Below are 27,103 nucleotides of genomic sequence, written 5' to 3' on the forward strand. Positions count from 1 at the left end.
TTCTATTTGCCAGTATCTTATTAAGAATTTTTGCATCTATGTTCATTAGTGACATTGGCCTATAGTTCACCTTTTCAGTTGGGTCTTTCTCTGCTTTGGGGATCAACGTGATGCTTGCTTCCAGGAATGAATTTGGGAATATTGCTTCCCTTTCAATTTCAATGAAGAATTTAAACAGTAATGGTAGTAGTTCTTCTCTAAATGTCTTGTAGAATTCAACAGTGAAGCCATCAGAACCCGGCTTTTCTTAGTTGGTAAGTTTTAAATTACATTTTCAGTTTCTTTGATTGATATTGGATCGTTTAGAATTTTTAGGTCACCTTCATTCAACTTTGGTAATTTATATGTATCTAGGAATCTGTCCATTTCTTTTGTGTTGTCCATCTTATTGGCGTGTAGGTTCTCGAAGTAGGTATTGATGATCCCCTGGATTTCTTCTGGGTCTGTTGTTATTTCACCCTTTTCATTCCTAATTGCATGGATTTGGGCCTTTTCTTTCCTTTTTTTGATAAGGTTGGCTAAGGGTTGGTTTACTTAATAAAACAAGATGTCATATTGACAGGTCTGCATTAAGTGGTTTTACTTGACAATATGGGGATCTAACTTTGCCTTACACAGTCTTTTAATCAACTCTCTTGTTAGGCCCAACTCTTCATTCTGAACTTTCAAAGGAACACAGGGCCTTCAAATACTAAAACTGTCCAGGTTCTAAGGAGGTAATCTGTTTTGTCTCCAGAGACAGGTACATTCAGCTTCTTCTCTCTCCTTGATGTCATGTGCCCCAGATCCAACTTCATTCTGTTCTCTCACTTGCTCTCTTCATCTTTCCAGTTCTTTTTACCCTGGCAGGCTTCTAACACCACCATTGCCCTCTGTGGTTCTCTTTCAGTTGTGTTACTCAAAGGATAACGGGTGTGAGGGTTCAACTTATCATATGGTACTGAAAATCTAAAATCTTTTTTTACAAATATGAAGATAATCAGCATTGTGTGAAAATCATGGCATTTGGAGTCAGATTCCCCTACTTATTCAAGAAAATGAGCTTTGTACACCTGCTGGAGTGCCAGGACCAGAGCGGGCTGTCCCACTTTGGGCGGGCAGCACTCAGTTTCAGGGCTCCCAGGTAATTCAGACATCCTGGCTCTGAGGGCTAAGTGTCCAAAAGCCTTGCAGTAGCTTTGTGGCCTGGAGCAAATCAGCCTATCTCTAAGCTCCACATACAGACATGGGGATTACAATTTCCACATCTTAGTACTTTTTTGAGAATCACAGGAGCTGTCATATTTTGGAAGTGCTGAGTGCCATGTGTTCACATACAAGGGACCACTGACTTGTTGCCTGGCCCTTCTTTCATACCTCTGCCAACAAACCACTCCTTCCATGAGGTGGGTGCTCATGTATTCATTAAAGGAGTGATTAAATTGGACACTCTTGGAATACAGTGGGGGCTGATTTGAAGTCAGGGAAACTTGTGAAGCAGAGCAGAACATTCAGCCACTGAGTGGGATGAAGGAGTGTTAAAGGCAGCCAGTGACCAGAGTCTTTTGACCTCAGACGTCCTTTGATTCGAGAACTTGGGGAGGAATAGAGCATATTGTAGGGTCAGGGAAAGGTGTCCTGCCTTGCTTCTTGGTTGAAAGGGAATAGATGAGGTGGTTATTTAAATTTTTTTTTTTTCTATTTTGCATTGGATTTATGTCAGTTCTGGTTAGCCATTCTCTCCATATTATTCTGGTCCTGCAGAATCATTTGTTTACAGCTGCTCACATTCTGATCCTTCCCAGGGTCAGGGCAGGCCACTCTTCCTCACCTGGGATTGGAGAGTATGTATCTTTCCGCTGAGGACTGCAAATATTGTCACACGAAGGCAGAATGCGTTTGGCATAGTATTGAGGCAAAAGTTTTCATCTGAACGTCATTAAAGCGTGAAAAACAGTAGAGCTTGAAAAAAATTAAATCCAGATAGTAATTTATACCACCTTTCTCTTTTAATCCTCCCCCGGATTTATTTCATCTTCACTTGGCTCTTTCTTTTGTTTTAAAGCCGCTTATTGGAGATAAAATTCACAGAGCACACAACTCGGGCCTTTAAAGTGTACAACCCAGTGGTGTTTCGTCTGTTCACAGAGTTGGGCAACCATCACCACGATCGATTTTAGGACATTTTCAATATCCAAGAAGAAATTCCATAGTCATGATTTGTTTCCTCGTTAAAGAAAAAAGGGGGGAGGGGCAGAAGCCCCAAAGGGGCAAATTAGAAGGGCATAAGCTAGTCCTCCCTGCCGGCCTCCTGCTCCCGAGGGAGTTCACACACCGGGAAGCCCCTTTCGCGCGGGCGCCCTCTCAGCGGCCTGCCAATCACCCGTCCAAGCGCGTCCCAGTCGGTCCCGCTGCAGCCTCCACTCCTCCTACCTCTCAGCTGTCGGGAAATCCTGGAGCAATCATTGCCTTAGAGCTCTTAGTGTTTTTAGTCTCCAGGAACCGAGCTGAATTTTAAATAAATGAATGCATAAATAAATACAAAGAGTGAGTCGGGGGTCTCGTTGCGAAGCTCAGGGTTGTGGATTCCGATGTAGAACAAAAGGCGACACGGCCTCCCGCGGTGGTTAAGGAGGGGAGGCTGCGCTACTCGCTTGTTTGAAAAGTGCCAGCAGGTTGGTGGCTTTGGCCTTGGGCTGGGCATACTTGTGAGTCTAAGTCGGGGGATCTTCTGCTGACTGGGGGCGATTTTCCTGGTAAAGCCGCGGGCAGGGAAACACGTGAGGGAGTCGTAACCCAATTCCCGCTCCCAGGCTGTGACGCCCCCGCCCCCCTCCCCCGCCACCCCTGGGTCCCCACTCCAGCCTGTTGCTTTCCTGGTGGCTCCAGGTCGGTTTTTCTCGGCGACTCTAGTGTGACTTCCAAACTTCTGGGCTCTGGGCACACCTCGGCATTTGCCCCCGCCTCCCGCTAGCTCCGGGCTGCCCAGAGGTCGCCCGCGTCCGTTGCCCGGGAAGCCCACTGAGCTCCGCGGGCCACAGCCTGAGGGCTTGTAGGCAGTCAGTCGGTGGGGATGAAGCCGTCTTGGCTGCAGTGCCGCAAAGTCACCGGCGCCGGGGCACTCGGGGGGCCCCTGCCCGGGTCCTCTTCGGCCCGAGGAGCCGGTGTAGCCCTCAGGGCTTTGGTAGCCCCGGGCCCGCGGGGCGCTCTCGGGGGCCGGGGCTACCGAGCGCTGTCCTCTGGGAGCTGCGAGTACAAGACCCACTTTGCGGCCTCGGTGGCGGACCCCGAGAGGTTCTGGGGCAAAGCTGCTGAGCAGATCAGCTGGTACAAGCCCTGGACCAAAACGCTGGAGAACAGACACCCGTCCTCCACCAGCTGGTGAGTGACTTCTAGGCCAACCCCGATGCTTCCTAACTCTTTAGGCCCCAAGAACTCCGACATCCCTGGGATCTAGAATCTGGATTTCCATCAGGAGAGAAAAGAGACATTTGAAATGATCAACCTTTCAGTTTGTGTCTGCTTTCAATCTCAGAGCCAGCTGTCATTTCCCTTACCTGAAGTCCTGCATATCCCATAACCCAGAGCTTTACTTGGCAGGCGCTCTGAGTGTGGAGGGACTGGAACAAAGGGCTGCCTCTGAGGCAGCGCAGTGGGGCCAAGCAACACCACTGCACACAGCATCAGGAGCTTCCCCTAGTTGGGGGAAGGCATTCAGTGCCAAGTAACTGGCATCAGGCGGGGAAGCAGCTTGTCTTTATGAAACTACAGCTCGAAGTGCTGAGAAAGAATGCAGATGTAGGACAGGAGCTACTGGGGTCATGGTAGGAGTTGTTTTCTTCCTTGAGTTGCAGTGTTAAGGAGTTATAGGCATTGTTTTGTTATTACAACAAGCAGAATACATGGCACACTGATGCCAAACTTGCTAAGATATGGAGGAGGAGGCACATGGTCTGTGAGGGACTCTGAATGGCTTCCATGTGCCCTGCTTGTAAAGAAAGGTGGCTCTCATCTTCTAGCCATGAGAAAGAAAAATTGTCTATAAAAGTTTGAAAAAGCACTGATCAGCAGTTAGGCCAGGGGAATGACAGCCTCACGTCTGCGTTTGAGGAACGCCCCAGCCCAGAGCAGGCAATCTGGCCAGGAATTGGCGGGAGCGTGTTCTGTGACTGCATTTCTCTTGCCCTTTCTGTTTGTATGGAAGTGTTTACATGATGTTCACTTTTCAATGTGAGCACCTAGCCCCTCCATTTCCATTTTTTTTTAGTAGTATTTGATTGATCCTCTTTTAAGCACCAAGACAGCAAGGTCGGCACAATGTGTACAACAGTGAGGAAAACATAGCTTCTGTTTTCTGGGACCTGTGAAGATTAATAACATGTACTCAGGGCCTCCGGGCTTGAGTTGCCTTTCACAATTACTGACAGTGTTCACAGGCAAGTTACTCAACCTCTGTGTCTTCATTTTTCGTAAATTCAAGTTACTAGTTTAAGCATTAACTGATCAAAGGATTAAGATCATGTCTTGTAAACAGTAGACCCTATGAATGTTAGAGGAAAAATAGATACCTTTGCATTCTCATATCACAACATTTTAGGGGTGAGAAATACTCTGTACTCCTCAGATCAAAACCCAGAGATTATTGTCTCTTCAAAGAGACAATATGTATGTGGCTTCCTTACTTTGTTCACCAAGGTAGGTGTACATGTATATGTCTATCATAAAACATGACACTGTAATTATTTTATGTGGCCATCTTTACCATAAAACCAATGTGCTGAAATTTCAGTTAGGAAGCCACTGGAGCTGGGTGTGGTGGCTCACACCTGTAATGTCACTCTGGAGGTTGAGGTGGGAGGATCTCAAATTTGAGGCCTACATGAAATACTTAGAGTTCAAGGTCAACCTGGGCTACATAAGAAGATCCTGTCTCAAGACACACACAAATGAACAAACAGAAAGTAGCCACTAGAACACTGTAAGGCAAAACCACGGGGGGCCATACCAAAGGCAATGGCAATAACAATGGAGGGGAAAGAGAGACTGGAGCCATTTCAGGGGGAATGATAAGGGTCAGTAAAGGCCCAGAGGAATCCAAAGAAAGTGGAAGTCAAAGTGTCCAGAAAATACACCCTAAGGACCTGTAGTTTTCCTTTCTAATACTTTGGTTCTTTCCTCCTCCTCCTCTTCTCCTTCTCCTTCTTCTTCTTCCTTTTCTTCCTCCTCTTCTCCTTCTCCTTCTTCCTTTTCTTGCTCCTCTTCTCCTTCTCCTTCCTCTTCTTCCTTTTCTTGCTCCTCTTCCTCCTCCTCCTTCTCTTCTTTTCCTCCTCCTTCTCCCTCCTCCTCCTCCTCCTCCTCTTCCTCCTCCTCCTCCTCCTCTTCCTCCTCCTCCTCTTCTTCTTCTTCTTCTTCTTCTTCTTCTTCTTCTTCTTCTTCTTCTTCTTCTTCTTCTTCTTCTTCTTCTTCTTCTTCTTCTTCTTCTTCTCCTTCTTCTGTTGCTTGCTTCAATATTCTAAGCACTGTGTACCTAAAATATTGCCTTAAATAAGAATTTTTTCAAAAGGGTCTTTGGATTTTAAAAAATTCAGTACACTGTATGTCACCAACTTTTGATAATACCGTAGATGAATTATTCATCTTTGCATTCTTGGGATCATGCAGCCTGACATGCTTCATAGCAACCCAGAAGATCAAAGTGAATACGTGATAAAACTTTGGGTTTGAATTTATTTCAGCAGAATGATTCAGTCTTGCCGAGAATTTCTTTTGGCAGAGCAGAGTTCTGGAGGGAAGTAGAGGTAGGATACCAATTTTAAAACACCTTTAGTACATAGTTTCCCTTTGAATCTGTTACTGTGTTGGATACATAATTTCAGATTCTCTTGATTGATACCAAGTTTTCGACAAGGTCAAAGTGAATGCTCACCCCACCTTTTTCCCTTACCTCTATACCATTAAAGTCTAAGGCAGAAGTGGCATATGCTTTTAAAGATGCTAGTCAAATAACAGTATATAGAGAGAGGCTTGATGAGTTTTGTTGCTCTATGCCTGTGGAAGGTGGTTAGTGGGTGTAGGAACAATTTGAAACAAGGGAGCTTTGCGTATTTTCTTTGGAACTGGGGTACAGTGAAGAAAGATACAGACATCTAAGTCCTTCAGCAAAGTAAGGCTAATTGTTGTTTCCCAACTTGAGCTGAAATACATGTAGTCACAGTCTGTGATGGCCTTTCGCTTCTCAGCAGCAAGAAGGATTCTTCTTCTTCATTGTAAGTTTGTCTCTGTTTTAAATGAAAGTAAACTCCTCTCAGAATTCACAAACTTATCCTAACAGAAAATAGTATTGCATATTTGCTTTCACAATGGCAGGAGCTATGCAATAATGTTATACCCATGGTAGTATAAAGTTAGAATAGAAATATTTAGGGGACTCCATTATAGTGAATGACTCTATAAAATGCATTACCAGTACTGTACTCTCTGAGATCTTGGAAAAACAAATTATAGTTACATGTTGCTGCATTAAACTCCCTGCAAGGAGCCCCCTCTCCTTCTAGTCTGGAAGTTACTTCTTACTGCTAGCACCTGGCTTTTCTGGATAATAAAGTCTGTATTAGATTTCACTGGAGATATGCAATCAAAGGTAGAACAGTGAGAAATCCTATTAATTTCATTAATCCTGAAACAACAGATTGGGTGTTTTTTGATTCCTTTTTCCTGGTGAATTAGACATTCTGCTGCTATCTTGAAATTGAAATCCAGCTGCCACATTCTGAAGGATAAGGCCATTCATTTTCCATTGTGTGTTATGGTTGACTCTCTGAGCCATCAATTCACCCTTTTCTATGGGAGCATTACAGTCCAGTTTTAGTGTATTTTTATTTAAACGACATTTGATGTTAAAATTCTAGTACTTGCTTTTAGAGTTTATTATGTATTTTTTATGTATTTGCAATGATTATAAACTGAGAAGAAAAAAAAAGACTAAATATAGATTAGAGGGGATTGAGTTAAGCTTGGTTTAACATTTCTGTGGTAGAAATAGTATAGTTTTTCAACATGCACAATCTCTATTTCTTACTAGCTACGAGTTTAAGCTTGTTTAATTTCTGCAAAGTCTTCAAATGTCTCATAAGAATTAAAAGATATCAATCATTCACGCCTTGTGTGTACACTGCAGAGAAAATGATGAAAGAGGCAGTGAAAGGACTCATGATAGAGCAGCAAGGGAGAGACATGCATTAAATACATGATTACAAAGGCTTTAGGGTTGCAGTAAATGCTGGGAAATACAACAGATAATGGGAGTTACAGTACATACAATACAATCCTTTTTTTTTTCAGAATGATTATGGAAGCAGGGATCTTGAGGAAATTATATATGAATTAGGATCAAAATGAGTAGAGATTAGAATGGTAAGAGGAGTATTTAAGCTAAAGGAAACAGCACTGGAGTATGAAGTGTTCACTAAGTCTTAGAAGTGGAAAGAAGGCCGAGGAGGTTATGGCTTAAGGATTGACAGGAAAATTATCAAGTGCTGAAGAAGTGACCCACATTGTGAATGAATTTGTGAGTCTCGATAAGGGTTTTATTTTTTTCCTGGATGGAACACCTGTCACATAACAAATGATCAAAATATAAATTTTCTATTCTCTCTTCTGCACTGGAACAATACAGGGTTGAGTTCAACCCTAACTCTGCCACGTACTTTGAGAATGCTCCAATAATCTCACTTATAAGATAAAAATAATGACAGTATCAAGTTTTAAGTGTTAAATGGAGTGCAAAAACGTTGCAAAATATCTAAGTACTAGGTATGAGCACACTGGAACATGAAAGAGGTCTTTCATGCTCTAATCTGGTCCAAGTGGTTTTGTAGACGGAATTGGTAGTAATTAAAATGGATTTTTTTTTTTCTTTTTGGTACTGAGGATTGAATTCAGTGTCTTTGCACTGAGCTATGTCCCCAGCCTTTAGTTATTTTTCTATTTTGAGAAATAGTCTTGTTAAATCTCTAATTTCCCCAGGCTGGGCTCAAACTTGCAAACTTTCTGCTCAGCCTCCCAGAGTGCTGGGATTATAGCCACACATCACCATGCCTGACTGAACTGGACATTAAAGTAGGAATTGGGAAGGAGAAAGAGCATTTGTGTGTCAAGACAAACACAACAAAAGCAAAGAATTAAGAAAGGGTCAAGTGCCCTTGGAAGACAGTTATGGTAGACCTGTTGGCATTAGTGACTTTTCTGAGTTATTGGTGCTTGATTTCAGAAGATAGTTGCAGTATGGTGTAGAAGTAGCTAAGGAATTTGCTTATATGCTGCAGCTCACAAACTGGCGGCAATCGTGCAGATGGACTTTTTTTGATCCGTGTGCTGTTTTCATTCTTTTTTTTGCTTTTAAGCAAGTTGTCAGTATTCAAATATTGGATTATTTCATTTGAAATCAATTTTTTTCTTTAGCAATTCAGCTTTTGACCTTCTTTTGAAATACACACACACACACATAAACACACACCAAAACACACACACATCACACATTGTCAGCAATAGGTAGGCATTCCTGAATGTCAACTTTTGGTTAGAAATGAGAAGCTGCCATCTCCTTTCTATGGTACGTATGCTTGTTTGCATCCACTGTCATAAGACCACTACTGCATCATGCTCTGTTGGCTTTGGTCATTAACTATGGCTGCCGTGAGCATTTTTATTTGCAGTGCTTACTAAGGCAGTGGTGATCCATAGAAGCTTTTTAAAAGAGGATAATGGGATGAACATAGTATCAGAGACTAAGTTTGGCCTCAGATTTCAAGATTTGCGGGTGGTGGAGAATAAAAGAGCCTGGAAGTATCAGAGTAAGGTAACATGAAATACTTTGTCTAATGAACCAGAGTAACAGCAGGAGGAGCTTAAGGAAGAAGAATCAAATTAGACCTACCGACTGCCTGGAAATGAGGTGTAGAGAAAGGAAGAAGTCATTGTAAGAGCAAGAATTTGAATAAAATGTTCTAGTGGAGGAATTAATTAGGGCATTAAAAAAACGAGGTTGAAACCTAGGGCCAGTTTGGTGTAGAATTTTTGATCTGAGTATAAATTGCAAAGAGATAATGGTTAAAACCTTGTGAGTATTCAGAGGAGGGGAAGAGGGATGAAGTTAGGCAACATAAGCCACATTCTAAAGATGGAACTTGAGGGAGAAGTCTTAAAAAAAAGAGTCTGTGGGAATGGATGAAATTTACTAAAATACTAAGTATTTTAGTATTTTTAGTATCATGGAGTATAAAGGAGCAAATAGTTAAAAACAGAGAAAGTCAATAGTTGGCAAATGCTCTAGAAATGTTTGGAGGCTATGGACCATTGATAGAAGTTAGTTGTGACTTGGATATCTTTGGTGACTTCTAGTAAGGTGATGTCAATGAAGAAATGAAGTGTAAATCCAGAATATTGCACTACAGAGCGAAAAAATTTCTAAGCATTTGCTTGGGAGTGATAGGAAGGGTAGGCAGGAGAACTGTTGAAATATTTGGGTAAATAAAAAATAGTTTTTTCCCTCTCCATCCTTTCTTCTTCTCATCCTTAAGAAAAACCTATGTTTAAAACCAGAAGTGAAAAAGAAGTGTCAAGAAGAAATAAAGGGAATTTTGGTTATTTTTAAACCAATTGCTCCATAGGATATCCTGTTCTTGCACGTTGATCCTCCTTGTCCTCCTTCCCTCCCTCTCTCCCTTTCTTCCTTCTTTTCTTTCCCTCCTTTCTGCCTGCCCTCCTTCCATCTTTCTTTGTCCCCTCCTTTCTTCTCTTCCTTTTTATTTTAGATACTAGAAGTTCATAGAACAAACAGAATGAAAACACCAAAAAGATATAAAAAAGAGCTACTCAGTAGATCTATGTTCTTGTATCTTGCAGTGATTCTAATGAGCTAGGTATCTGAACAGTTGATTGGGAGTCTGACAAAGAAGATAAAGAAATGGTTAAAAAGAGAAGAAAGCATTAATTTTGTGGAGCCATAAACTGTCCAAGAGACTTTCTCCTATGTTTTTATTATTGCTTCCCCTTAATCTTGCAAGGTTAGATGCACCCTGTCCATCCTACATGAGGAGACTGAAGCCAATTTATATACAAGGCCACACAGCGAGTTGGTAGAGGGCAAAGCTGGGTTAGTCGTAATAACTCCAGTGGTCCTGGCTTTCAGCCCAGAATCTTACCTGCAAATACCTAGGCAACTGTTCCAGAGGCTCAATGCCAAATCTTGAATCACTTAGACTGTGGATTGAGGCATTATCTTAAATTAAAGGAGGCTAAAAAGACCTAAACTAGATGCAGTGAATGATTCTGAATTGGCTATTTTTCTATAATTTACATTTGGGGGATAATTAAAGAAAGAACTTGAATAGAGTTTTAGGATTAGATAGTAGTCATGTGTTAATGATAATTTCCTGAATTAGATGGTTATATTGTGGTTCTCTAGAATAATATCTTTTTTTGTAGTAATTATGAACTAAATTATTCTGGCATGATTGTGCATCGTGTCAGTAAATAGTTCAGAGGGTAAAAAGTTATCTTATACTTGCAGTTTTTATGTGACTTTGAAATTGCTTCCAGAGGAAGGGAAGTAAGAAAAATAAAAAAAATATAGTGTCAATTTTATGTAAGCAGAAAGCAATTTAGTCTCCTTAGTGAGCTTTAGTGCTTTGGCAAAAAGATGCTGAGCCACATTAAACTGAGAAATTGGTCTTGTTCTTTTTTTATGTATTAATAATTTATGAAAATTCTCATATTTATTCAATTTTTTGATAGATAACATGCATTCATTGTGTTTTGTATGGATGCTCTGAAGTTTACTTGGAATGGTTAACTCTAACTTGCATAAATATTACCTCATAGTTACCCTTTTGTAGTGAGAACACTTTACATCCACTCTTAGAATTTTTCAGGAAAGCAATCTATTCAGATACTGTATTTTTAAAATTATCTTTAATTCTAGTTTGGGTGAGAATTTTATCTAAAGGTGAAACATTTGCTTTTGGAAAACTTAAATAAAATGAACTTATTCAGAACATTTTAGACATTACAGGTAAATTTAAAATTTGAAATGATCACTCTTCATAATATAAAAATATTTTAAGAAAGTCCATGGTCAGCATAAAAAATCACCTGTTAAAAATAATGTCCCTTAGAATAATCTCATCAGAAAAGACTGATTTTAAAAGATGGGCCTTATTTTAAATTCTGAAGGTCAGCAGCTTGGTGCTGTCCCGTATCTAATTTTCTCAGCCTGTCAGGCTGCTGAACCTTCAGGACAGAACAGAGTGAACTACAGGAATGCTGCAATTATATAAGCAAGGATGGATTGCCTGGCAAATGGCACAATCAATGAACAATGGAAATTCAATCAGCTGTGATGGATCAACTACCAGGTGTTGGGGGAAAATCCAAATTTTAGCATCTCCTGGAAGGTAACTTACTTTTCCTTTCTTCATGCAGTGTATTGTTAGTTGAATGGGGGGTGGGCAATGGTTGAAGTTATTTAGCTATTTGCTTTTTTTCATTCTACTCTTGTAAACAGTGAGCAGCAACTCCATGGAGAAGATTATTGCTTTCCATTATGTGTGCTATTTACAAGAGAAAGTGTAGGAGGCTAATAAATCTTTGCAATAAAATATATATGACTGTAACAACCTCTCTAAATTATACTTTTAAGAAGTGTACATGAATGTAGAACTCAAATCTTTTGTGTAAACCTTATGGATAGAGAACTTGTTATATCGAAGGGATTAATTACATATACTTTGTCCTGTGGTTGAATGAAGAAAAGGACAGTGCATAAAAAGGAGAGATTACTATTTTTATAATGTGTAGGAAAATTAAAGTTTAAGAATTTTAAGTTTGAACGAGTCCAGTGTAAAGTAAAGTAGCTAAAAATAGATGCTCTTTCGAATGCTAAATTAGAGGAGTAGATAAATACCAGACTTTCTGCAAGCTCCTAGGATTTTGCAATTGTCGCATAATATTGTCTATCATTATTGCTTGAGGAGGAAATGATAATAACTTTATAGGTCTAATTGAATGATTAAGTATACTAATATACAAAAAGAGTCAGACATATTCCAAAAACAGCTAAACTTACTTTATCTTATTCATGTTATAAGCCAGGAACAATACCAAATGCTTTAATTTAGTGCTTATAATAATCTTGTGAATTACGGTCAGTGTTTATTCTCTTGAATGATTATGAAAATGAGAGTACAGAGATCTTAAGAAACTTGCCTAAATTTAAAAAACTAATAAATATGTGGTAGGTCTTGTATCTGAATCTAAGCGGTATAAATTTAGTGTCTGCAGTCCTAAATCATTATGTTACTCCTACAATTAATTTTAGATTTTCTATCTTTTCTTATCCCAACTCTGCTAAAAAAAAGTTAAAAGTACTTTATCTTTTTAAAACAATAGTAGTGTAAGAAAAGTGTAAAACATGGATCAACAACTAAGAAATAGTAAATATTCATAGGAAGTACAGAATAATAGCTACACTTTGGAAAAATAAACTCTATGTTTTATTGTTTACAACATTTCCAAAGGTGGAGGGAGGGAAGCTTTAAATTAGTTGACAACTATTGTGTCTAGGACAGTAGACAACAGTATTTATTTCTTCCTTAAAAGTGTTGTGTTGGTTTTCTGGTTAAAGTGAAATATGTAATGACCACATTACTCATTATGTGTGGTTTGCTTTTAGTGCTATTTTTATGACAATATAGTGATAAGTAGCTTAATTAATTCATCTAATTATGAGTAGCAGAAATTATTTTCTTTCTCCAACCTCTTAGTAAAAGAAAATACTATGATGGGTGGTACTTTTGTAATTATTAAAATTGTTGATTTAATTTTCCTTCTAATGATTTTTTGTGTAATATTTCTTCTTGTTTTCCTTTCATTGTCCTTCATCTTGATCTAAGTTTCCTGTTGCACTTTCTCAAAAGAGATATGCAGATGGACAGACCATGATAAATGGCATCAGCTAAGTGAAGAAAGAAATTGCTCAAGAATCTCATTGTGTCTATTGCTGCTTTTAGTGCTAATAAGAATCTTTCTCTCTCTCTCTCTCTCTCTCTCTCTCTCTCTCTCTCTAGCTCATGCTTGGCAATCACTCTACTGGTGAGCTATATCTCCAGCCCTCTGATATTTTTTGAATTTAAGACAAGAATGAATGGTAGTCTTTTTACTTCTCTGTGTTGTTTCATAGATGTTGTCACACTTGGGAGAATCAATGAACTCAAAGCATTACTTTCTTTGAGTGTTTAACGAGTGAGCCAAAATAAGAAATGGGCTATTTGGAGATTCTGCAATAGATTGAGTGGGAAATGCATGTGCATTTATTCTCTAGCTTGTGATAGAGACCTTCTTTTCTCTCATGCTGATATATTGTCTCTCAATTATGGTAATAATAACAAAACAACTGCCAAAGGTGTAACAACAAAAGCAGTACTGATTACTGAGTACTTCCTTATCTTTTTGAAACTTCACAATGACCTTTGAATAGGGGCAATTATAATGCACTTTTATAATTGTAAATTAAAGCACAGAGAGATAAGTGATTTGTCTGAAATTATACAGTGGTGAACTTAATTTTCAACCTATTTGGGTTACACTATAGAGCCCTATTTTTGTAATGAGTTATAGTTATATTCTAACTTCTTTTTGGTTGCTGTATGATTCTTTAGATGACAGGATCTATAAAGACTGTAGAATTAAAAAAAAATCTTTGATTTTAACATCCTTTCTCCTCATTTATTCTCTTTTTATGTGTCTTGTACCTTCGCCTCATCTGAGAGGGATTAAGTATTCACTGTTTTCTAACTAGTCTATATTTTCTTGACTTTACTTCCTTATGGTGTCTCTAAGGCTTTTACCATAAAGTCATTAGTGGTTCTTTCCTGAGAAGAACATTAATCTTGTTTTCTTTCAAGCTATTTTGGCAAAAATTCTTTCATTCCCATTTTGTTAGTACACACCCACATTATATGATGATGCTCCATCAATACTTTTTTTTACCAGTGAATGAAGGAATCTCCACCAGGCAGTAGGAGAGCAGGCATCAGATCTAAATCATATTTGTTATCTCTACACCATGCACGGGACCTTGAGTATATCAGTTGAACTGAGTTTAAAACTTTATCATAGGTATATTAACCTTCTTAATCTATCCCATAAATTTAAGTTTCTATGAAATTAAATTTGATAATACCTGAATTATCCATCCAATCAAAACCCCAAATTACCCAAGACATCAACGAGTTTGAAGGTTTTGTTGTCTTCATTTCCTTGCATAATAAGAGTAATCACAAATGATATACACTGTCTAGTTATTACTTTGCGAAAATATGGGTGATAAAATGTTTTGTTTTATGGTTGACTCTACTCTGAATTACCTTTGATTGTTGAAGTGTGAATAATTACAGCACACAGCTTCCATTTTGGTGGATAGTGGCCATTTTCTAAGTGATGAATCCTTTAATAAATAATCAACTAATTCTAATGCTATTCCTCTGTAGAGCCTTTCACTTTCAGGTGAAGTGCTAATAAGCAGGAAGGTGAGAAAAAGACAAATAGCAAAAGAGAGGATAAAGGGAAATAATGGGCTTGGTTAGCACCAGCTAGATAATGAGCTCTGGATAATTAAGTGGGCTGCAGTATACTCTACTTTCAAATTATGGACATGGTAATGGGAAATGTTTCATCTGTGAATAGAGCGTGTAGACACTGAGGGAAGTAACAACATTGTCCTCTGAGAGTTTGCCAGATATAGCTAGGAGAACAAAGGAATAATATGGATTTTATCTAATTATTTTGCTTAATGTTTTAAACTGCATCCAGTGTTTAGTCTTGTTAGATCTATCTTTGGCAAAGTGACTATTATTTTTGTGTCTTGTGTAAGGTTATTTTGGTAGGAGGTAGAAGTGAGAGGTTGGATTGAGATGTCATGTGTTTTAATTAAAAAGTTTTATAAATACATGGCCTAACTTGGGGTTTAAACTTGAGTTTGAATTAGTTTGTATTGGCAGTTCTATATTCATAAATAATTTTGATTAAAATTTAAGTTCATTCCACTTTTCAACTATACTAGTAGTACAATTTAAATTTTAATCAGTCTAACTTAGGAATGTAAAAATTAAAGTAGAAAATTTACCAGGCTGCAATATTTAACCTATAATATTAGTGTAACTCTCTGGGTATATTTAATACAGTTTCATTCAGTCTTTATTTTTATTTTTACCTTTTTATTTTGAAATAATTAAGAAGTTGCAAAATTAATGTATAAGTGTCTCATTATATCCATTCCTTAGCTTCCCTACATGGTAACATTAGATAGAACTATTGTATATATTATATATTATCAAAACCAAATTTGATATTGGGAAGATGCAGTTAGCTCAGTTTTATAGACCTTATTAAGATTTATCTATTTTTATTGACACTCATTTTTTATATGTATATTCTATGCCTTTTAAAAATTTAGAATATACGTCTGTTTGCCATTCTATTTGACTCTCTAGATCTCTCTTCCTGTTTTAGTTATGGAAACATGGAATGATGCTGGTCATATTATTTGATAGCTTATTTTCCCAAGTGTAATGAGTTGTGATTTTTTTCATTCTGCTTCATGATTTTTTATATATATATATAGAATATTTTACCAAATTAGGTGAACATAAAATTGTCACACGGCCCCTTTATATTGGCATTGAGATTGTTTCTCTTCATTTGCTATAATAGGCAGATATATTTCATCTTTGAACATAGCCTTCTAAAACTCTCTCTCTCTGGTGTGTTTCTGATAAATTCTTAGTCAAAATGTAATTATGTACTTTTTGATGTATATTATCAAATTGTTCTCCAAAATTAATAAATACTGTTCATAAATTATCATAGTCTTTTTCTTTATGAAATATTTAAAGATTCATTGAAAATAACTTGAAGTGGGGCTGGGGATTTAGCTCAGTGGCTCAGCACCTGACTCACAAGTGCAAGGTCCTGAGTTCGATCCCTGGTACTGAAAAAACAACACATAACAACAAACTTGAAGTACTCTCAACCAGTGTTGTGAAATCACACTCTGTCACATTTGTCTAGAATGTAAGTAATAAAAAATTGCAGACACAACTGATGCTTCCTGTGTATGTCTCCCAAATCCATAGTCTATCTAAGCAATGACAGCATGCTTTATAAGACTCAATGGACAGAAGTTCTTAGTCACTCAGAAGTGACTACATTCCTCCTCTTTAATAAGAGCTTGTATTCAGTATCTCCCTGTGGATATCTCTAAGTGCTGAATGAAATGAGTTAATGAGTATGGTGTTTGCTTCCTGGGAGCCTTGTGTGTAGGGAGAGTTGCATCAGAACATTGCAGCATGTCATTCTGCATGAGGTATAACCTTGTTAAAGAACAAATGGGTAGCTAAGATGAAGGTATAATATAAAAACAGAAAAAAAAGTACAGTCCTAAAGTTCTCAGGTTTGTAGAATGTTTGCTTTAATCTTTATCTACTTCTCCCCTTTCTTCCTCCAATTTCTCTTTAGCTACAATATGACGACACCATGTAAACAATTGTGTTCCTCCTCCTCTGTGTGATTCTGGTGCTGCTGTTTTTTCCTTTTATATCCTTTCTCTCTCTCCCCCTCCTCCTCTCTCTTCATCATTTAATTGGTCTTTGTTTGTTTGCTTTTTTGAGGCAAGGTCTCACTATGTAGTTCAGGCTGACCTCAAACTCACTATGGAGCCCAGGCTGGCATTGAACTCACAGTGATCCTTGTGCCTCAGCCTCCTGAGTGCTGGGACTACAGCGTGTGCAATCATGCCTGGCTCATCATTTAATTGTTGTTACCATGTTACCATTAGGATTAAATGGTGAGAAGCATCTTTTGCTTCCTCCACCTTTCCTTCCTTCCGCCTTCCCGTCTGCCAACTCCTGGTTGTCTGGATAATCCTGAGATTTCTTGGGGGTCCTTTCTTGCAGACCTGGAGATATCCAAGATCATATGTTGTGTTTTTTAGGAACTTAGTCTGTGTGGAGTTTGGTTCCTTTTGAGCTTCTCATGAGTTATTTTGAGTTGGCTGATTAAGGACCCTTGTTCCTAGGAGTGTTCTACATGTTACCATGAAGAAGCTGACTGATAAAGTTTGCTTTCTCTTTAAAACAATGTTACATACATACTTGGTTAGCATTATAGTCTATTTCAATAAACTTATGCTTTGAAATAGAAATTTGTTAAGATCTCATCTTTTAATTTTATTAATATTAAGTCAATAAATTGTAATTTTGTTTTTTCTTTCTATTTCAAGTTAAATGTTATTTCCTTTCACTTCAGTTCTGTTTTTCCTATTTTTTCCTCTAGAATACAAATAAAACAAGATGAAATGGTGCTCTCACCTTCTTCTTTGAATTTATTGTCAGGCGTGACTCACGGACTGAGAATCTTTAAGATCATCCATTCATGCCTTTTCTCTTCATTGACAGTTGGTTCAGTTCAGATAACAGGTATTGATTTCCTGTAAGCCTTTCTTTCTCTTCTTTTTTTCTGTTGGCTGCATTTCTCTTCATTGGCAATTCACTCACTTTTAATCTGAGATGCCCTGGCAGACTTCAGGTGTCTGAGGTTTCCCTTCAGGTAGAGACAGGGCGGACTGTGGCCAGAGCTGTTGTGATGGGCTCTATGTGTATGTATGCATGTAGAAAGAAAGGATGCGTGGGATTAAAGGCTACCCCGCCACCCCGCATTGGGTTTCTCTATTAAAGTAATTGTCTATCCTCAGAGATATGTGCCTTCCAAATACATCTACGAAAACAATGTCCCTAGTGGTTAAATGAACATAAGGTTATTTTGCTGCTCCAAGTAAGTAATTACCAAGTTTGGAGGGTTTTCAGAAACAGTCAGTTGATATTGCCCAAAGCCAAGTAGCTACAATTAACATGAGATGTCAATGTGTGAATAAAGCAACATGATTCCCTCTTAAAATGCTTAATGCCTTCGCTGTGTGTGCCACAGTACTCTTTTGAGCCAGTCGTTGTTTTGGCTGAACACTGATCCTTTACCTCATGAAACCCTTTTTTATTTTTTGTGTTAATGTGTGAGAAGCCTTTCACCTCAATTTCTATCCATTCCCACTTCAGGAAATAACCACTGAGACATTAATGAATTACCATATGGTTTCTGCCCACAAGAAGCAGAGATTGTACAAGAACAGAAAGATTATTCAAGTAAGCATACAAATACTTGAAACCGGAAATGCACTCATAGCATTTTCCTTGGAATCAAAAAGCATTGCTTTGTAATTCTGGAAAGATCTTTTGATCTCTCTGAACTTCATTTCTCATCTATAAAATGAGGAAAACATTGTCTTCATCAAGGGATATTGTGTAGATTAAATGTCTTACTATTTGTAAGCTAAACTCAGAACTTAGCCTGTTACTGAAGATTAACAAAATGTTAATTTTCTCTCTATTTCTATTTCAAAACTTTAAAAAAAAATTCTTGTTCCAGGTATTACTTAAAGGTGACATAAATTTGATGTCTATAGGTCACTAACTGTGTTCTTTGTCACTGCCCTTCTTCCTACTTTTAATTCCTTTTGTTTTTCCAAGTTTTTCTTCCTTAGCATGAACTTCTATGCCAGTCGATAGATGCTAAATGAGTCCATTTAGCTAATCTCCGAAGTCTTACATTCATACTGCTCTACAGAGGTTCTTGCTAATATTCATTTTTGAACAAGTAATTTCCCTGCTCCAAACCTTTTTCGGGTCTTCTGATCCCTAACATACTCTCCAGGCTTTTAAGACAGGCTTGCCCTTGCTGGTTTTGCCTTAGTTCATGCTTTGCTCCCTTCCCAAAAACACATCTCTTATTCTCTTGTTTCAACAGCATTAATGCACTTGCAGTTCCAAAACAGAACCTGAACTTTGCTCTCTAATATTGTTTCACTTGCTTATTCCATGAAAAAAATCTTTTCTCACTAACTTTCAATCCCTCCCCTAAAAGCTACCTTCACTTTTCACCCTCGCTTTTAATAATTAAACCACTTGAAAGCTTTGCCCAAGTTAAAGAGGAGCCTGAAGATCTGCTTTCTTGAGTACTCTAACTTCTCAGCTGGGATTCCTTATTCCAGTGCCTCTTCACTTATACTCCTCCATCTCCCTAAAGGTGACCGTGGTACCTGTCTCTAAGCTTTCCCAAAGATCGCCAGTCCCTATGTGTTATTTAACTGTTTTTAAGTTTTTTTCTTACTTGATTTCTCTTCAGTATTTGACTCTCAGAACCACCTCTACTTCCTTGAAATTCTACCACTGTGATATCCTCTAAAGTGGACAATAACTACATGTGGCAATTTCAATGATTTAATTGAAATTAAGTAAAATGTAAACTTCAGTTCCTTAGTCATATTAGCCAAATGTGATTATTGAGGACTTGAAAGGTGGCTAGTGTAACCAAGGAACTAAATTTTAACTTTTATTTAATTTTAATTAATTTAAATTTAGTCAGCTGCAATTAGCTAGTGGTTAACCTATTGAGCAGCAGAGATACAGAATAGTTCCATTATCACAGAAATTTCTATTGCACAAAGCTGCTCTAAAAATGTTGTTAGGGAAGGGCCAGAGTGAATATTTTTGGCTTTGTGGACTGGAAAAGTTCCATTGCAACACTCATTTTTGCTATTGTGGAGCAAAAGCAACCACATGATTGAGCATTGCTATGTTCCCATGAAACTTTGTTTGTACAAACAGATATTTGACCACATTTGGCATGTGGATCGCAGTTTGCTGACCCCATTCTACCTCTTGGTTTTTTTGATGTGTGCTCTTTCCGCTTTTTCTCTGTATTTTATTCTACAATTTCCTTTCTTTCTCTTCAATATTTCTCAAATCACACCTCTTTTTTCATCTTTGGTATCAGCATAGTAATTTTTGCAAAACAACAACAACAACAAACAAGAACAACAAAAACCCGTTTATAGCCTCACTTCACTTGTGATCTACTCTAGGCTGTTTTTCTTACTCCTTTCATATAACTACACTTTCATAACTTCTCTAATCTAGTTTCCTCATCTGTACATATGAGTAATAAAAGTGTGGTCTTACAGGGTCAATGAAAGGCTTTAACTCAATGTGTTAAAATTATGCTCGTGTAAAGGATAGAGTAATCACACAGTAATCCATCAACAAACAGTAATGATGAAGACCCAGGGCCTGACTTGTTGACATCAATCCCAGTTTGTCAATCACCAGTGTGGACCTTGAGTAGAGCACTAATGCTGTCTACTTCCATTTCCTCATCTGTAAAATGAGAATGATATGAGTATACTTATCTCATAAAGTCCTTGTGAATATTAAATGAATTAATTTGTGTTAAATGCTCAAGCATTTTCTTGACACAGAGCACATGACATGATGATAGTTTTTATTTTTTCTAGTTTTCTTTTGTAGATGAGAGAAGGCCTACATGTGTCCATTGCTTACCTGTACTCATATAACTAGCAGATGACATGTCTGAGATTTGAATTCTATCCTATTGACCTCAAATCCCAGGCCTTTACACTGTAATACCTTCTTTTCAATGTCTACAAGCTCCTTACATTTTTGAAAGTAGAACTGATCTCTTTTTAGTATTGCGCTTTATCATGTTTAGTTTATACCACTGTCAGGAAATTTACCACATTTTGATTTTTATTATAGTTATTAAAGAAAAGTCTTCCTTTTGAGAGTGGAGAACAGGTCATTAGTTTTATACTTTTGCAGAGAAAAATCATAATTGATAGTTAATATTAGGGGTTGTGATCTTTTGACGTTTGCTTAGCAGATGATGCCTTTTGTGTTATAAATTTTATATAGGTAACACTGTTTTGATAGGTGGATAATAAAATTTAATTTTTATCTTTGAATTCTTTCTTATAAGTTGACCTTGTGTTTTTCTAATTTTTGAAAAGGAAACTGAAGTGCTTTTGTTATTGTTGTTTGTCTTGAATCTGTGATGAAATAAAAATACAAATAGAGGAGCCGGGGATTTAGCTCAGTGTTTCCGTCACCTGCCTCGCAAGCGCAAGGACCCGAGTTCGATCTCCGGTACCAAAAAAACAAACAAACAAACAAAACAAATAGAAATTCATCACAACAAGAAATTATAATGCTATGCTAAGAAAGAAGTTCATATAAGAAAGTAAAATAAAAGCTTAGACTTTCCAGTTATTTAATATTAAATGCATAAAAAGCACAGAAGTCAATACCTAAGATCACAGAAGTTTACAATATGATTACTAAATATGATTGCATTAGAAGATTTCAACAATTATTTTAGGCAAAGTGAAATAAGGTTGGTTTTTGAGTTTTATAATATGTGACACTTAAAATTATATTGTTTTATTCTTATAGGAAAAGAGCTTAGTGGAATTGAGAGGCACATTTTAGATTTTACTAATTCAATTTTCTCTAGTTTCACAATCAAATTCACAAATTAATTGCTATTGATTTCCCTCTTTGGAAGAAAGATACTTCTTAAATATCAGAATTCAGTATCTTTTTAAATGCTTGAATAATACATACAAGCTTAAGTAGCAAAATTTTATCTCTCAGCAAAAGCAAGATTGGAAATAGGTGTTGGTGGAAAAGTTGTGGAAATAGAGAATCATGTGACTAACTCTGCTACCACTGATGCTCCCAAGACCCAGAGATTATGACAAGAGCCCGGAGCTTGTCAAACTCCCAACCTCCTACAAACCCTTCAGACATGTAGCCCTAGGTACTGACTTAGATCCATATGTGGACCAAACTATACACCCCGTTCTAACTTCTGTGATTAAGAAGGCCTAAGTCAAATACGAGATGAGCTACAGTCAACATTAGGAAAGAGAAGATTCAGGATAGACTAAGGTGGAAGAAATCAACTTCAAGAAAGTTTCTCAAGGGCTGAGCCTTTACACTGGATGTAAGCTAGCAAGTATTAAAGAGGAAAAGGTGAAGGCAATTAGGAAAATTGTGGATGAGAAGTCCAGCAGGAACTTGAACAGCTTTCTTTGGTACAGAACCTGTTTGGAAGACTCTCAGCCTAGCTTCTGGTAGTTTAGACATCGATGGTGGTGTGTCCGATTCATTTTCAAGAGCACCTAACATTACTGCAGTTTGCACTGGCTGAGATTCCTATTTCATTTGCCCTAGAATGTATTTCTCTTGAATTATAAAATACGGTTATTTTAAAGTTTGCCTAATTTGATGTATCTTGATATCAGTCAGAGTAGAGAAGGGTATATTGCAGAAATAAACCACCTCCAAATCTTCCTTGTTTAGAATAGCACAGATTTTTACTCTCTTACCTATAAGTTTATCTTAGTTTTGCTCCACTCTTATTAAATATATAGGGTGCCAGTGCAGTCATTACATGGAATGTCAATAGTCCTTATAACAGGGAGAAGGAAGTAGGTGAACACTCACTGGTTCTTGAAGATAGCTTTGCTTGTGTTACATCTGTAGTCAGATCATGGGTTGCAGGACATGTGACCATGCCTCATTTCACACAGGTTTGAAAGTGAAATCTTAAAGGTGCCAAGAAAGAGGGAAAACTGAAATTGTGGAGGACAGAAGCAGTGGTAACCATAGATGTATAGCATATCTGTTTTTGGTTTGAAGTTCATTGTAGCCATTTATTATTTACTTTTCAGCTGCCTAAGATTAATTCTGGTGAGAAAAGCAAATAATAAGAAACAAGATTTTTATAGCCACAGTTTTATTTCCTTAAAACTGAATTGAGATTGTAATGAGTAGAAGAAGTACTACTTGCACCAAGGAGAATTTAAAAATGATGTTTTTACTTAATTAAAAATTTTTCTGTAATGGAAGTTATGGTGGTTATAGAGTTTATGCTTTAGTTAGACCAAAGCCAACCACGCTAGACCAATAAAATTTATATTCTTATATAAAAGTACTTTAAACATCCATTTAAACTATAAATGCCTGCTTAACAAAAATCAAATAACTCAGGTATTGTTACATAAAAATGTCGACTATCTCACTTCTCTGTTACTGCCTCCCCATTTTCTCTTATTGAGGGTTTACCAATATTAATATTTTCTTTTGTCTTTCCCATACTCCTTATGTTTTTTACATAACACATAACTTGCTTTGGCCTAGTTAAATATTCATTTTGGACATTACACCATATAATGATTTTCATTGTTTTAATGATTGCATGATACTACATGATGTGGATTTAAAATCTTGGTACATACTGATTAGAAGCTCACCTAATCTGCTCATCTAATTTATTTGCCTCCCAACATTATATCAGGAGTGCTATTTCTTCTTTATTCCTATCCACACAGCATATTATGTTTTACATTATTTTAGAAGGGGAAATTGCATCTCACTGTTATATTAGTGTTCATTTTCCTGATTGCTAGTAAGACTGAGAATAATTTTTATATTTGTTGACCATTTTTGGTTTTTCTAAATAGATACTGTGCAGAGAGGTTCCTTGCCAATTGGATTTTTAATTGTTTTATTGATGTGTATAAATAGTTCAAATATTGAAGTTTCTAATATACCCTTCTCCTTGTTGAAATATACCATAGTATTATGGTAGCTTTATCTATCTATCTATCTATCTATCTATCTATCTATCTATCTATAATCATCTATTATTTATCATATTCATGTATATATGAATATGCCTGCACACTCAACAGACATTCATATTCTCAACTGAAAGTCAAGACGCAAGTAGCTGAATGGAGTACATTTCAGGTTTCAAATAAGGATCCTTCTTTATTTGCCCATGAACCAGGTTGTGATTAGCAGAGTTCTTTTTCTTAAGAAGGACTTTTGCAAGAGAAAAGATTCCCAGGAGGTGGTGATATGTAGATTTTCTAGGCCTTCTAGAAGTTATGTAGATTTTTCTTCCTATTCTATACGCCTTAAAGCTTCTACAGAATCCTCTGTACAGAAACTCTGTCATCTCGAAAAGTTACTTTCTAGGTCAGTAAAAGTTGATGTGCTGTGTTTGTGTGTGTGGTGGAGGAGGGGTCAGTGTGTGCCTTAATTATCCATCCAAACACCTAGGACCCATCCTTTATTCCTTCCTGCCTCTGATCTTGAAGTTATTTCAGAGTTTTATTGGAAGATTTTTCTTGAGCCTTTTTATTACTTGCTTTGGGTTTATAGGTTTCTCATGAATACAGAGTGTTCTGTATAATGGTTGAATAAATTTGGACCCTTTTCTTTCTTTTCAAAATAACGTATAAAATATCATGGAAATCTTTTTTTATAATCAGTATACTTGGATCTCCCAAACCTCTTTTGACATTTAGATTGAGCAATCATTAACCTTCTCTTTGCTTTGTATGTGTAAAAATTTTCCACTGTTCTGAACGGGTAATGTTACCATTACCAGTTGTCCCACTATTATTATCACTATAGTTTTAATCATATACATATTTCTGTTATTTGAATTGTGTATAAGACAAATTAAAACTGCTTGCAGTTTTCAATGGAAAATTTTTAGGGAGAGATGTTGTGGGGCAAAGGCCATAAAGATTTCCTTTCTTTCTTCAGCAGAAGCAAAAACTGACTGCCTTGTAAAGAGATAGTAATTCATAAACCTACTGTCAGAACATTGCAGTAGTCGTATCTAGAAACTATAGTCCTGAAAAAGACTGTGGTATATAATTCATGCTAATATGTATGGGTAGGAGGGAGTATTACAAGTGAATGAAGAGAGTAGGATTAGTAAAAAAAAATGAGAGTTGGAAAATTGACTGAAAAACTACAGATAATTGTATTATATATACTTATATATAAAACATCATTATACTCATAGATTGCATATATATCCATATAATAAATTATTGAGACATGAGATTAATAGATAAAACCAGAGGGAAGGAGTTTGAGTTGTCATAGAATCACAGAGGAAATTGTGAATTTAATTTGCTACATAAAAATTAAAATGTGTTTATATCAGGAAGCCTCATGAATTAAAATTTGTGAATAAACTCAGAAAATCATCCCTAACAATGTCAGACATAACATCTTGCCAGAAGTGTTAAAGATAGCATACCACAGTGATGTATGCACACCCATGTTCATAGCAGCACAATTGATAATAGCTAAATCTTGGAAACAGCCTATTTGTCCATCGACTGCTGAATGGATAAAGAAAATGTGGTATTTGTACACAATAGAATACTAGTCTTCCATAAAGAAGGCTAAATTTGAGTCATTTGTAGGACAATGGATGCACCTTGAAACCATAATGTTAAATGAAGTAATTCAGTTACACAAGGTTAAATACAACATGGTTTCTCTTACGTAATATATATATAGAAAATGAGAAACATATATATTAGGAAAATTGAGAAAGAAAAAAATGTATTGTAATCTGGCACTGACAATATATCTAAAAGTGTACCTTGAATTAGTACAATTGTCTTACATGTTTTATATGTTTTTTGGCCTATTAGTCTGGTTTCCAATCAGTATATATGATTAACTTTATAAGGCTTTATAAGATAAACCAATCTGATGCTAGAAAAATAAAAGGATTGGAGGGAGGGGCAGAAAAAGGGAAGTGAAATGCATTATGTACACATATGGATTCCCTACAGGAAGTGTAATCATGTTCTGCAAACTTGTACTAAGAAGAGTAAAAAGAAAAAGTTCAATATCTTATGTAGAAAGATTTAAAAAATTAGTAAGGCATAACAGTTAATCAACATTAGTAACCAAGAAAATAATTAAAATTGTTTTTCACTTTTTAAATTGAAGAATGCTGAGAATAATTTGTATTTAGAGGTTAATGAAATGTATATTCAGGTAATGCTGATGGTAATGTATATTGATTCAACATTTCCAGGAGGCAATTTAATTACTTGATTTTAATGTGTGTGCATATACGTGTTGTATTGTAGAACTATAGCCTCAAAATGCAATTTGAAAAATAATATGACCAATATTTCTCTGGAAGAAACATCATCCTAGGTTCTTTTAAAATAATGATAATGTTGTGAAAAGCAATTGACAAAAACATAGGATTATCTTCATTATTGTGTAGCCCTTGAAAGGAATATTATGCCATAATTTGATTTTTTGAATATTTATCAGGCTCTTGGAAAAATGTAAAATCCTAAATATAGAGGCAAAGCATCGTATTATGTGTACAAGAAGTAACATTTGCATATAGAAAGAATAAAGTTAAATATCTTAAAGTATATATTCTTTTCCTTATTTTGTTACAATAAGCATTAGTTATTTTTACTGGGGAGACAAACTATTTAAAATCTGTCCATGAATTTAGAAGGAATGGTAGAGAGTACATGGAGTCATTCAATTGACCTTTATTGAAATGATTTGATTTACAGTTAAGTGAGAATCATGTCATAGAAGAATAATCAAATCTTTGAACTGAGAGGCCCCTTGCAGTTTACTTGGTCCAGTACCACAGTATACTAATCTCTGAGTACAGCCAATTTGTTTTCGTGTATTCACTGATTGTAATCACCTCAGAGCCCTATCAGTGTGACATCTCTTGCAATACTGCTGCTCTCTTCGCCTACTTGGAGATCCTCCCTGCCTCAGAGAATATCCTTAAGTTTTAAAAGTTTCTGTAAGAGAAAACCTTAAAATATGAGCAAGATCAATATTTAACTACCCCAATTTATAAGAATTTGAAAAAAAATCCAAGTTCTTTGACATTTCTCATCTAAGTAGCAACATATAATGTGGAAGGACTCGGTTCTGTGCAAATTGCCTTGGGCAAGTTACTGTATCCTCAGTCCTTTAGTAGTGCCCACCTCATGGGAAAGTTTTGGTTTTTGGTTAATTGGGTTAGTATACACAAAGTCTTGGCTTAGAGTAAGGGCTCAACACAATTGGGAACTTTTGTTTTCAGAGTAAGATGGAGAATATACACTACTCCTTATCCACCCTGCTAAATACAGTTAAAAATCCAGGCTATTACATATCAAGCACAAATATGAAGACTTTGGAAGGAAATAAAGGTCATCCAGTTGCAAACTATGGGACTTAAGGAATAACATAGCAGTGAGTTCCTTGGGACTTCTCTTATTATGCATCCCAGACTGGTGGCTGAAGAA

The 27,103-nt window shown here is 36.8% G+C and overlaps 1 protein-coding gene across 3 annotated transcripts in view; it reads left to right on the forward strand.

Annotated features, from left to right (window-relative positions):
- Window positions 1-2,410: 2,410 nt before the first annotated feature.
- Acss3 (acyl-CoA synthetase short chain family member 3) overlaps window positions 2,411-27,103 on the forward strand; it is a 197,894-nt gene continuing 173,201 nt past the window's right edge. Inside the window, exon 1 of one of the 3 annotated variants that reach the window (XM_087192557.1) lies at window positions 2,411-2,654. Coding sequence is in view for 2 of the 3 variants with exons in the window: in XM_004867522.4 (XP_004867579.1) it covers window positions 3,053-3,360 (308 nt within the window). In the remaining variant the exon portion in view is untranslated. Of the gene's footprint in view, window positions 2,655-2,849; window positions 3,361-11,334; window positions 11,433-27,103 lie in introns of those variants that run through there. The other 2 variants (XM_004867522.4, XM_087192556.1) reach the window with 2 other exon arrangements.

Source organism: Heterocephalus glaber, unplaced genomic scaffold, assembly GCF_053883595.1.
Source record: "Heterocephalus glaber isolate CG9 unplaced genomic scaffold, H.glaber_assembly_v1.0 deba00001572, whole genome shotgun sequence".
NCBI lineage: Eukaryota > Metazoa > Chordata > Mammalia > Rodentia > Bathyergidae > Heterocephalus > Heterocephalus glaber.